This window comes from Ipomoea nil, unplaced genomic scaffold, assembly GCF_001879475.1.
Source record: "Ipomoea nil cultivar Tokyo-kokei standard unplaced genomic scaffold, Asagao_1.1 scaffold0276, whole genome shotgun sequence".
In the NCBI taxonomy this organism is placed as follows: Eukaryota; Viridiplantae; Streptophyta; class Magnoliopsida; order Solanales; family Convolvulaceae; genus Ipomoea; species Ipomoea nil.
Window position 1 is genome coordinate 4,727,024 of NW_017616704.1, and position 13,333 is coordinate 4,740,356.

Genomic DNA, 13,333 nt, shown 5'->3' on the forward strand with positions numbered 1-13,333 from the left:
AATCCACGAAGAACCCACTTATGGGCAACAACCAGGGGTTCAACTAGGAGTGCCTAGGGGCACGGCTACGGGGACGATTCCACCCCGCACCTGTAAGGGCAACCATGTACGAGGAAAATCCTCCACCTAAAACAAGGGATGACCACCATCAGGGAATACCACAAACGATCCCTCCAGCTGGCTCGTTTCGCGCCTGAATTAGATCCTACAGAGACAACCAAGATAAAGAAGTCTGTGACAGACCACAACTACGAAACCCAGAAGGCCCTAATTGTATGCAAACCCCGCACACCCAACGAAGCCTACACCAGTAATGCCAACTTCTACCAAACGGGGAATTTAGGGACAAACCCGAAAGAAGGAGTAACGGAAGTGGGAGACCGCTCCCTCCAGCATGAGCGAACCCTTCCGGAACTGGTTAAGAATGGGTGCAACTATCCCAGCCCGGAGACCGGGAACGCCAATTAAATGCAAGAAAGAAAAGTAGTACATAAACAACGTCTTTTCTCAATCGTTAGCACGAATTGTCGAAAAGGACTCGATATGACAAGAAGAGGCGACAGACGCATGGAAAGTATCATACAACTAGAGCCTCCCGGCGATAAGGGTCTTACCTGGGAATAAGGACCTTGATGGTTTTAAGACACCGTAAGAAATACATGTAACACACAAAATCGCCAAAACACCATGCGACGTCAAAGGCAGTCAATCAATGCATTCCAAGGAAGAGAAATGCATCACCAAGCACTTGGTCACCAAAGGACTGAACAAAGAACGAGCGACAAGCCGAACTCCAAGAAAAACCAAGAAGGCTTATCATTAATCAAGCCAGGCAAAGACAAAGTTGGCTTATAACCAACCACCCGGTGAAGGTGACGAGGTTGCTAATTGGAAACCGGACCCAACCTACTGAGCAAAAAGAACATGCGAGAGTCTTGACTCATCTAAAACTCGTACCTAAGGATCAATAAAACTATACGATGGGCCACCCTATGTATTCAAGTCCCTTCTATTGTGCACACGGACATGGGGCTTGTCGGGACTTGAATCTGTGCATTCTTGGGATTTTCCCCGAAGGAATTCACTCTTCCTAGTCACCTTCCCACGGGTCCCCAACGGGACCTTGACGGGTCCCCAACAGGAGCTTGGCAGTCGGACGACCGCCCACCTCGCGCCCACTGGTACAATGTGCTGATTTCTTAACTCCTCACTTTATTGATTCATGGCGCACTTGTGTGCCTCGATTGATGAACGCGAGTCTTGGGTAAAGAACCATGGGTCGCCCAAACATGGTGTCATCGGTAAAAGACCTTGACACGCAAGACACCATCGAAAAAGCACAACCAATCGCATTACACGTGGGGCTGAAGTTGGACTCTACGATGCAACCGACTAGGGATGATTGGCATAAAGGATTGTGCAAACCAAGGAGGCGAGTTGGGAACTCGTGCTAAGGACTCACAAAGACCTTAAAAGTCAAAATGCTAAGGATGGACCGGGACTCCTTCAAACCATGGATATCGTTCAAGCAAATCAGAGGACTCCTTACAAGTTGTATGGAATCAAGAACTACGTAGTCCGTGGTGCTAGGCAAAAAGTAAAAAGCACATTTGTGCCAAGATCTCAAGGGTCATTAAGGACCTACAAGGAAATTAGATGACTCGTAAAGTCACCAAGTCATTCCACAACGAGGTAAGGTAACCAACTGCGCTTCAAAAGGAAAAGAGCATGCAAGGACACCCTCATCATTAAAAGTAACACAAAAAGGCACAACTAGTCGAACCTCGGGGAAGACATGAAGTCTTACTAAGAATTTCATTCACTAAAGAGGAGATGAAATTCAATAAGAAGGGAAAATCAACCCAAAGTTTACCGACTCCCAAGAAACTTTGGGAAGAATTTGGGAAGTGCGCCCTAAGAGATTGGCTTGGTTGACCAAACTTGGTCAAGACCTTGGACGCATTAAAGAAGTAAGTGTTAAATCATCACGGGAGATTCCCTCAAGATAGGGGAGAAGGATGAAACCTTAGTCTGGGAAGCAAGGTCTAACAAGGATCTTAAAGTCAAGCAAGTGCCAACACCAAGGAAGAAGGATCATCAGTTCGTCAATACGTCGTGATCAAAGCATCAAACCAGAATAGTCACTTGAAGAACGAGGACCCTTAACCCATCCTAGCCGAATTCCCTTCCCTCCCTCGGAAAATCGGCCCCCTCCTTATTTCAAAACCCTTTCTACCCTTCAACCACACTCTTGATCCCCTATTTTAACGATTCCATACAAGGTGGCAACCTCGCACCCTAAGTTGCAACCTTGAAAACTTTGATCCTAATTCCTAAATTCACTTTGTCCTCAGGTTTGAAACCCACTCTCTTAGCCCTTTAAACCTAATCGTTCTCAAAAACCCAGCACACATAAACATACAATTATACAGTTTCCCCATGGAATGCTTTCGCTATAGGACCACCGTACTACTTTGGACTCGTTACCCCCGCAATGATTTCCAAGCTTCGGGGACGAAGCTTCTCGTAAGGGGGGGAGAGTGTAACATCCCGTGTAACGGCCTTCAATCCCGGATTAATTATTTAATTAATCACGTTAATAATAATTAAATATGATTTAATTCGGTTAGGTTTCCTTTAATTAATTAATAAGGTCCACCATGAACCGTGGACCCTTGCCTAAATTAGAGTCCTAAGCCTATTAGGAATAAAGAAAGTAAACCCTTTACTATTCAGACTCTAATTAGGAATCCTAGACCTAGTTATCTATTAGGAATAAAGGAAGTAGACCTTTTACTATTCAGACTACGATTAGGATTCCCTTTAATTAATTAATATGGTCCACTATGGACCATGGACCCTTATCCCTAAAATAAGCCCTTAGTCCTATAAGGAATAGAATTAGTAAACCCATACCATTCAGACCCTAATTAGGAGTCTTAAATATATAAATAGGGATATAGGAGGCACCTAGATCTTTCACCACCATAATCTCTCACCACACAAGAAGTTCCAAGAATCCCCTTAGGAGAAATCAAGAAAGAAGAAGGCTTAAAGAAAGACCCTTCATAGCCAAGGAATTAATTAAGGCTAAGAGGTAACCCATGTCTCAACAAAACCTATTTTCATAGCTATGATTTCCCTCTTAGGATTTCCCCATATTATTGTGTATTGATGATTTGTGATATTATTATTGATGATTGATGGGATGATTCCATGGGTGATCTTGATGATGAAAGGTTCTTGATAATTATGGTGTTCTTGATGATTATATGACGTTCTTGATGATTATATGATGTTCTTGATGATTGTAGGATGTTCTTGATGTTTATGTGATACTCTTACCGAATCTTGATATTAGAAGATGAATTGTGTCCTTGTTGATTTAAAAATGATTAGAACCCTAGGTTGTATCGTATGGAATTATTCTTGGTATATTGGGTGGGAATTCGCATGATTGGGTGTTGATTATGTTTAGAAAAGCATGATAGGTTATGTGCCATATGCTTCTCGATTTTTGATCCGTTAATTGTCTACGTGTGTTATCAATTGCGTTTGAAAGTGTCTAAGCATGGTTTCGGGTTCCACAAAGGTTCCCGGGGCGTTTTTGGTGAAAAAGAGTCAGTGGGGGGTAGGTGGGGGTAAGGGACCCGCCACCTACCCGCGGCCTTCTTGGGCAACGCCGGCAGCGGGCAGCTGCCCGCCGGGCACCCGCTGCCCGGAATAGCTGCCGCGGGCGGGTGAACCCTCACCCACCAGCTACCCGCTGGTTTGCACCCCAATTTGGGATTTTGGCTTCCCCGTTTGATGTTCCCCCGACCCCCGTGGTGTCCCAACGGACTCCCTCTATCGTGCCTATGTCTAGTTTGATATTTCGGGTACCGTTCGTAGGTTGTATGAGTCGTATATATTGCATGCTAGTTGAATGGGTAGCCCGTTGACCTAGGTGAAAGAAGTATGAACCCCTTAGGATTATTCTTAGTATGTGAAGGATCACGCATAGGTTTTGTTATACGTTTTCTCCCCCCTTCCCAATGTGTTAATGTGGGTTGCATGTGCTTGCTATGTGTTATGTGTGCATGATACCCCAATTCGGTTGTGATCGGATTGGTTATTCCTGAGCTGCGGTTCAGAAGCTGGCTGCGGTAAGATTTACACTCCCGGGCTGCGGTCCACCGTTTGGTTGCGATCAAACGTTTCTACATGAGCTGCGGTTCATATTTCCTGGCTGCGGTCAGATGACATACTCTTGGGCTGCGGTCCACTGTTTGGTTGCGATCAAACTATGATGAGCTGCGGTTCATCGGTCGGTTGCGATCGACCCCTCCGTGTTGCGATACGGGGCAGGGTGATGCGGGGGCCGTGTCAGAGCTATATGCGCTGACCCTCATGTATGGGCATGCGATTGGTCCTGTGGCGCCAACAAAGTGTGCTATGTGATGAGATACGGATGAGTTGTTGTTATGAGTGTCTTGGGGATGTGACTATAGGATTTATACTGGGAATCGTATATGTTGGGTTATGGATATTATCTATGCTTATCTTTATCTGCCTTGCCTGTTTCCCTATGCTTGTGAATTGTTTATGCTCGATTATGTCCGTTGTCTGTGCTAAGCCCTATCTGTTGAGTCTATTCCCTGTTTTGAAAGCTAGAGTCTCTTAGGGTATATCTTCATGCTTCGAAATGGTTTTTCGTATACCTATGTATATACCTATATGTATTGTATTTCAACGCGTTGGAGTGGGTTACCATCATCTCTCGCTGAACAGATATATTTGGCTTTCAGGCACAGACGAGTAGATCACTGGAGCGCGCTAGAGATTCGAGGCATAGTGTAGATAGTTTCCCTTTCGGCCTGCGTGCCATTTACATTATTACGGAATTTAGTTAGTTAGCCTGTGCATCTGAGTTCTCCAGCTCAGGTGTGGCATAGCACCCCGTACCTTTATGTTTAACAATGCTCTGTTTGAGATTTAATAAGAGAATACCTTTATTATATAAGTCTTTAAAAGTTTTAAAATTTTGGGGTGTTACAGGTATTATCCGAATACTACTTTTGTTGATGCTACTATAGGGAATTGCCCAAGTTTTTGCTGGAGGAGTATAATGGCTGCGCATGGAATGGTTTGTTCAGGGGTGAGAAGGCGGATAGGGAATGGTGAAAAAACTTTAATATGGGGTCATCCCTGGTTACCGGATAATCCCAGTCCGTTAGTCCAGACAGAAATGCCGGAGGAGTTGCGACATGCCCAGGTGGCAGGATTGATTGATCAGCAAACTAATACCTGGGACCCTCATATTTTGGCTGATCTATTTATTCCCGAGGATGTGGCGCGAATTTCTATGATTCCTGTCAGCCCTGACTATGAGGACACATGGTATTGGAAGGGGGAAATGAGTGGAATATATTCGGTTAAAAATGCCTATAGACAGATTCAAGGGAATTATGAGCATAACCCAGGTGATTTTGATAAATGGGTTACTTTGTGGAAATTAAAGATACCACCCAAATGGAAGACCTTTTTGTGGAGAGCAGTTTCTGATATCCTCCCTACTACCGATAATCTAATAAGGAGGCGAGTTGAGATTGAGCTGAATTTCCCAATGTGCCGTGTGACGCAAGAAAACGCCATGCACGCGTTAATACTGTGTGATTATTCTAGATTAGTATGGGAATTGTCGGGATTGCCTGTTACTAATATTCTTACTAATTCATTGTCAACATGGCTTATGGGGATTTTTAATGTCTTGACAGAGGAACAGTGTGGTCTAGCTGCGGCTATTCTATACAATATTTGGAGTGCCCGAAATACTGCGGTATGGGAACGTGCCCTCCCGAGACCAAATCAGACTTGGCGCCGGTCGGTGGCAGCCGTTCAGGCCTATCGCCAATCACGACCCACGGTCCCCACATCACTGCCCGCCACGGCAGCCGTAGCCGGACCTGGCAGCGCTCCACGGTGTTACGTCGATGCAGGATACAGATCACATACCGGGGAGGTGACTTATGGAGCAGTACTCATCTCACACCACGGCGTGTTTATTGCAGCAGCAAGTGGAAAGATCTCCGGGGCTCTCTCCGCTACTATGGCCGAAGCGCTCGCTTGCAAGGAGGTACTATCTTGGCTTAAAAATCGGGGTATTACGGAGGTGGACATGTTAACGGATTGCTTGGAATTTCGGAATTATCTACACTCAAGCCGTACGGCTAACTACTCTTACCTTGGGATCATCATCGACCAATGTAGGACCGCTATATCGCTATTTGCAAAATGTTCTTTAAGTTATGTTTCTAGAAATTTAAATTTACATGCCCATACTTTAGCTTCGTTAGCATTCGATCAGGAGCATTCTATGTACTGGGACTCTGTCCCTCCTGACTCTATCATTCAGTTTATTCATTAATATACAGCATTATAAACCTTCAAAAAAAAAAAAATCTATTTGGTTATGTTTAATATTTTGTTATAAATATTTTTATAGCATTCCAAAATGTTTTAAAATTTTGACCCGCTCAAGTATATTTTTGTCTCCGCCCCTAACTATACCATAGTTCATCATAAATATTGTATTGTAATTTATAATGTATTTTATATTTGAACCATATTATCCGTATTTGATATTTTGTCTTGCATATTTTTTAATTCATTTGATCTTTGCCCTCATTCAGAAAAATTTCTAGATCCGCCCATGTTCAAGAATTTATTTAGACAACCAAATAATCGAGACGTAACAGTGAAAAAGAAACGAAAAAGTATTGAAATAATTCAGAAAATTAGATAACAAAATAACAATGGTGGAAAATAGTGCACAACATTCAACTTCCCTTACACAATTACATATACTATCCCATATTCTACTCCGTAGTTTTTTCTTAGAGGTTTAATGCTGATGATAAATATAAAATATTATATTAAATTTATAGTCATAGTATTAATTTTAACTTTTTAGTTGAAATAATGTTGGAATTGTGAAATCTTGTTAAATAATTGATTGAGTTTATAGGTAAGAAATGGACTTTTTTTAACATGTCAAATCAGGTATGAAGAAAAGCACTGGTTTCTCAATCAGTCCAAATTATTTTGGGATAAGTTATTTGACGGGTCAAATAATATACGAAACTTTAATTTAAAAAAATTTAAACATAAAATTCCTTATAATCAATTATTAATCCACTCTCTCGTCCATACCCATATTTAAGGCAATTTATATCCTACACCACGACGCGCATTGCAATATGCGCCCAAATGCAAAACGACGTCGTTTTATTTTTTTATTTTTTTTGAAATTTTCCGTCCCAGTGAATGGCAGTAGTTTTTTCTTTAAAAAAAAAAAACCCGCTGTTCAAGAATGTACATAATGTTATACTAGAATACACATAATTGTATACATGAATGTACATAATTATATAACAAAATATACATACTCTTTTTAAAAGATAATACACATAATCTAACATAATACATAATAAACATAAACTTTTAACATAATACACATCAACTATTAACATAATACACATAAATTTTCTGATTCGGATGTACATAATTGTATAAAAAATGTACATAACTGTATGAACCAATACACATAACTGTATGAACCAATACACATAACTGTATGAACAAATACACATAATCCCAGCAACTTCCTACCGCGCCTCCCAAAACGACATCGTTTTGGGAGGCGCGTAGCGCACAGTGCTATGTACACCGTGGTGTAGGGTATAACAATTGCATATTTAATTGGCAAATTATAACATAGATCAAGGTCCATCTTGTCCATATTTAATTGACAAATTTGCAAACCAATAATTAACAGATTATATGTATATATTCTAGATTATGTAACTCTATTTCTTTTCTTTGTACTACTGACTCTATTACAAATTCTCATTTGAGAAAATCACTTCATAACATTACAAGTTCTCATTTGAGAAAGTCACTTCATAACACTTACCACAAAAGACTTTATATTGGCCATCTTCTCATAATTTACTTACACATAAATTGAGCAATTTTGACAAATTGAAAGGTGAACAGTTTAAATTTCCGCTAATTAAATTCCAAATCAACACTGTTTTTGGTACACCAGAAAATGTGAAAGAAAGAGAACTAAAGTACATCTAAATTAGTTTTGGCGTTTAAATCTCAGCCCACAACATCCAAAATCCAAATGAAGGAGATTCTCAAAGGCTCTCCTCTCAATGGTCTTTCTCCACAATCCTTCCTCCAATGTCCTGTTCTAAATTAGTCATTAGTCGAATGATGATCCCATCACACATTTATTACCCTTTGGAGAAAATATTCCACTTCATAGTATGAAAAATGAATCGTAAGTCGTGGTTACCTAGACCCCATCTTAAACTCTGATCTGTTTATATACATCTCAAAATACTCTATACACTAACACAACCACAAGGGGGGGCAACTTTCTAATTCTACTCAGCGAGTCCCCACATACACATATTACATGTCACCACTTTCTGCAACGTAAAGCTAAAAAGAGCACCAACTTCCCAATGAACCAAAAACTATGAACTACTCTACAACCTGTGGACCTTTGTACTGGATAACATACATTTTTGACTCCTCTGGTATTTCAATCTCCTCCAACCATCCAAACAAGTTACTATCTTCTTCCGCTTCCGAAACTTTTCCACCTGTATTTCAGATCAGATAGCAAATTGGTAAGTAATTGAATATGAAACTTTTTCAGCAACCAAGTAAAGTTAGGATGGGGCAAAACTACTTACTTGATAAAGCATCATAGGGGACGTCCCTGTAATATGAACAGTCACGCCCATCATCTTCGGAATAAGGCGGTCCAATCACATCAAGCACTGCACATGGTGTAATAGCTTTAAATTCATGAATGTTGCCTCCAGATGTAGGATATAAGACGGAAGTGCTGCATGGGGCTGTGAATACTTGGTTCGCTTTCAATCTTGCCAATCTCATTGCTTGCCCGTCTTTATTTGAATCACCTATAAATTAGAGAAACAATAATTGATCATTAGATGAGCTACTGTTTTGTGTGTTTGGGCGAATGCATGGGTTTAGGGTGGGTGTATGTATGGATAGTCACCTATTGCCAACGGCGCGGAGACCTCATCAACCCAGTCATATGCTTTAATGTGCATGTTACCCAGCAGAAGCTTGCTGAAAACTGTCATTCCCGGATGATTGTGTAAAGGTATAACAGCAGTTGTGGGAAGAAAGAAAATGCACAACTGCACAAGACAAGTTAGATGATATTAGGCTGTTTCTTCCTTGCTTTTAATGACAAATAGAATATATAAAATATAGATAGATCCAGTATCATTATATATATATATTATATAGACCACTGTTTATGTGCTTAGTTTCAGACAGAGAGAGAAAGAGAGAGAGAGAGAACATCCTGCCTAACAGAGAATTAAAAAGTTTGGAGATTCCCTTACCGAGAAGTTATCACACCTGTAGATCGTTGTGTTCGTGACTCTCGGATTACCTTCAACCACACCATTAGGATTAAAGAATTGGAGATTGCTACTAAGTCCAACATCTTCTGCCATCATACCATCTAGAAAAGGATAACAAGGGTCATAAGACTAACAGCTATCATTTTCGGGAATTGTTTTTTTTTTTTGTACAATTATTGCAAAGATATTATCGGCTTCATCATTATCCTCACTATTTGCAGTATAAATACATGCATGTTCCCAATGTTTTAATATCATATTTACAGAAGAAGACTTTGTTATAGTATTATTCTCTTTTCTATTCAAGGAAAAACTCTAAAGATCCAAATTTCCAGCAGGATGGAGAAATTCACCACAATAATTTTCTACAAATACTTTAATTGCTTCAGGAAAGACTCCATGATAAATCATTAGTAGATTCATTAACAAGGAATAAACTGGAGCTACCTGATAGTCAAAAGATCAATAAGTCGTTACAGACAAATAACACAAAACAACACCCATATTGACCAAAACCAAATGCTGTCACTGAAATCCTATCCCCAAATCTTCCCCATAAATGCCCTATCAAATCCGTTGCCTGTCTTTTACCACTTTTCAACTTGTTCCACTACAATGCTAAAATTGCTCTATCAAATCTATGGAAAATCATTCCGTCATATATCAACTACAGGTCTGCAGCCAGACCACGACACTTCAACTTAATCAACTAGGGAAATAACCCACGGTGGCCCACAGTTACAATTCAAAAAATTTAAATATTAACTAAAAAGAATAATGGCTATGAGCTGATTGATTGTTTGTTTCTAATGAACTCACTTTTGATTTTAAAGAAAAATGTTCACTTTCAATGAACCAAATATTAACATTATTAAATATTTGCTTTGTATGAACTAATATTTTCACTAAAAAATAAAGTTTCAGATGATTCTTATCTCATTGCATAGTCAGACTCCTCAACTAGAATTCTGCAAAAGGAAGCTATCTGAATACCATTTTCATTACATTCAAATCCAATGATTATTTTGGACGAATTTCTTCAGACATCAAATCCAGCTATTCTTTTGCAACCATTATAGTAATTTATGATTTCAAATGTAATTCAAGAGGTTTTCCCCCTTCTCAAACTTTTAAACGTAATATAATATACAGAATTCGATATTACTGTGAAGCCTCAGTCTCAGTTGTTCCCCCTAATTGTTTATCACTAGTCACTCACTACTTGAGAATCAAATACCAAGAGAAATTTATTGCTCTTCCAAAACCTCTTCATATTCTGGAACGTTAGATTTACAATGACCTCAATATCATAATGGGATAACCGCAGTAATTATGTTATAATATAAATTAATTTCGGATAATTTAGACACTAACCTAGAATCTGGCAAAGCTTCTCCACATCACTTTGGGAAGGCACGGTCCCGGGGCCTTTGAACACTTGGCGGCACGCCAGAAACAGCCTCTGCAGCTGAAAACTCGTTGGAACTTCCCTCTTCACATCACAAGGCCTCTTAGCAGCTTTGGTGTTCCTATATCTCTTCTTCCGTATACCGCCCTTACCGACACCAAAGCCACGCCTCACCGAAGCAGCAGCGGCAGCCTCTCCGGTCGGCTCCAACAACCCCCCTGCAGACGACGCCGCCTCCACCGCCGTCATCGAATTTCACGTCTCTGAAGTGGTGGTGTCTAGATTGTTCTCCGGAATCCGGAAACGGTGCGCAGATCTGAGATAAGGTTAAGAAGAGTGCGATGAGAATGTAGAGGTATACGTATGTGTATATATCTGGGGAGGTGAGAGGAAGAAGAAAGCCAAAACCAGGGGCCATGGAGAGAGAACTGATTTTCCTATTTTTCTTTTTTTCTTTTATTTTTGGTTTTCTGTTTTGTGTTTTTTTATTTTTGGGGGGCTGATTTGTTGATTTCTTCTCTCCAGTCTCCCGCCCGCAAGATTGCGAGGAAATGGAAACTGCTAGTAGTATGAATTGTACTGTACAACACGTGGTCCAATCCAACACTCCCAGCTGGGCTAAATCAAATCAGGATTTCTAAAGCGGTTTTTTATTATATTTTTTATTTTTTTTTTTGGTTTATTTTTTTGGGTATTACTGACTCAATTATAATGTAGTATCTGTTCATAACTACTTTCTCAACCTACCGAAGCACAAAGAGCCAATAGTTCACATCCATTGAAGCTCGAACCCACAACCTCCCACATATGGGAGTAACTTGGTACTAGTGGAAGAAAATCAAATATTTATTATTTGAGTTATTTTAGATTTTTAGGAATATTTCTCTCTCTCTCTCTCTCTCTCTCTCTCTCTATATATATATATATATATATATATATATATATATATATATATATAGAGGTTCCCGTGCGATTGTGTGTGTTAGGTGCAGTTGTGGGTGAGATGTGAGTCATTGATATTGTCAAGATCAATGTTCGCGATTAACAAAATTAAAAAAAAAAAAAAGAAAAGAAAAAAACGCAATGGTTATTTGGTAATTTTTGCATCTAGGTCAAATTTAAGGTGCATGGTTTTCCTTCTTAAGGTGCGTGGTTTTTGTGCTTAAGGTAAATTATTTTTGTGTTGTGTGCTTAAGTTGCGTCAGTTGTTGCAAATTTAAGTGCGTCAATCTAAAGTTTTAGGTGCGTAATTTTCTTTCTTTAAGGTCCGTAGTTTTCATTCTTAAGATGCATGATTTGTATGCTTAAGGTGCGTCAATTGTTGAAACTTAATAAGGTGCGCCATTTTCAAACTTTAGTTGCGTAGTTTGTATTCTTGAGGTGCTTTGTTTGTGTGCTTAAGGTGTGTGATTTGTGTACTTAGGTGCGTCAACCCAAAGCTTTAGGTGCGTGTGGTTTGTGTTCTTAAGGTGCTTTGTTTGTGTGTTTAAGGTGCGTGATTTTCTTTCTTAAGGTGTGTCAGTTGTTGAAACTTAAGGTGCGCCATTTTAAAACTTTAGGTGCGTGGTTTGTGTTCTTAAGGTGCGTCTTTTTTAGTTAATCGCACAACCGCACGGGAAGCTATACCCGCACTTGAACCCTTGCATATATATATATATATATATATATATATATATATATATATATATATATATTGTGAACAAAGAAAATTGAATTATATTATTTAGAAATTCAAAATTCTTGATTCCATATCAAATATCAATGCGGTGTGAGTACAAGTCTCTGGGATGTCCTCTGATTCTTCAATTGATGTCTTGAACACTCCACAATTGAAGGGCCTCCGGGTTTCAAGTGGTCTGATCTTCAAAGAAGGGCTTGAATATATAGCTTGTTCTTCTTGAAGGGCCTCCGGATTCAAATGGCTTGATCTTCAATGGAGGTTTGGATCAATAGGCATAGGCATGATCATTAAGGAGGAGGGACTTCTACTTTCAGTATCACATTTTTATGTGATCCTGAATAATATTTTTCTAGATGTTTACATCACTTTTTCTAGGATATGTGTGATTACATAGAAATGAAATGCACTATTTATAGTTGTAGGATAGAGAGTTTTGATAAGCTCAAACTCTTTTGACATTATCTAATTAACAAATTAGATAATATCAATATTATCCAAAATATTTCAAATATATTCAAATATATAAATATTGATAAATAATCAATATTTATCAAAATTTAAGTGTCTACATATATATATATATATATATATATATATATATATATATATATATATATATATATATATATATATATATATATATATATATATATATATATATATATATATATATATATATATATATATATATATATATATATATATATATTAGTCCCTATTACTAAGAGCCAATAAAGTTAGACTTATAACCGAAACTAAAAATGTCTGTCCAATCAAAGTTCGAAC

At 39.0% G+C, this 13,333-nt stretch overlaps 1 protein-coding gene across 2 annotated transcripts; it reads right to left on the reverse strand.

The window, feature by feature from the left end:
- Nucleotides 1-960: 960 nt before the first annotated feature.
- Nucleotides 961-11,343, reverse strand: LOC109156726 (plant cysteine oxidase 2-like). 2 transcript variants are annotated; one of them, XR_002050106.1, is made up of 7 exons: nucleotides 10,833-11,343; nucleotides 9,438-9,559; nucleotides 9,083-9,227; nucleotides 8,751-8,981; nucleotides 8,459-8,657; nucleotides 4,751-4,758; nucleotides 961-973 (listed from the first exon to the last, which is right to left on the reverse strand). XR_002050106.1 is itself a non-coding variant. In XM_019304565.1 (5 exons), exons 1-5 carry the CDS (start codon nucleotides 11,113-11,115, stop codon nucleotides 8,536-8,538), a joined length of 903 nt encoding a protein of 300 aa, XP_019160110.1. In that variant the 5' UTR covers nucleotides 11,116-11,343; the 3' UTR covers nucleotides 8,013-8,535. The 2 variants fall into 2 exon arrangements, 1 of the variants encoding a protein (XP_019160110.1); XM_019304565.1 differs by lacking the exons at nucleotides 961-973; nucleotides 4,751-4,758 and having other exon boundaries at nucleotides 8,013-8,657.
- Nucleotides 11,344-13,333: the final 1,990 nt, after the last annotated feature.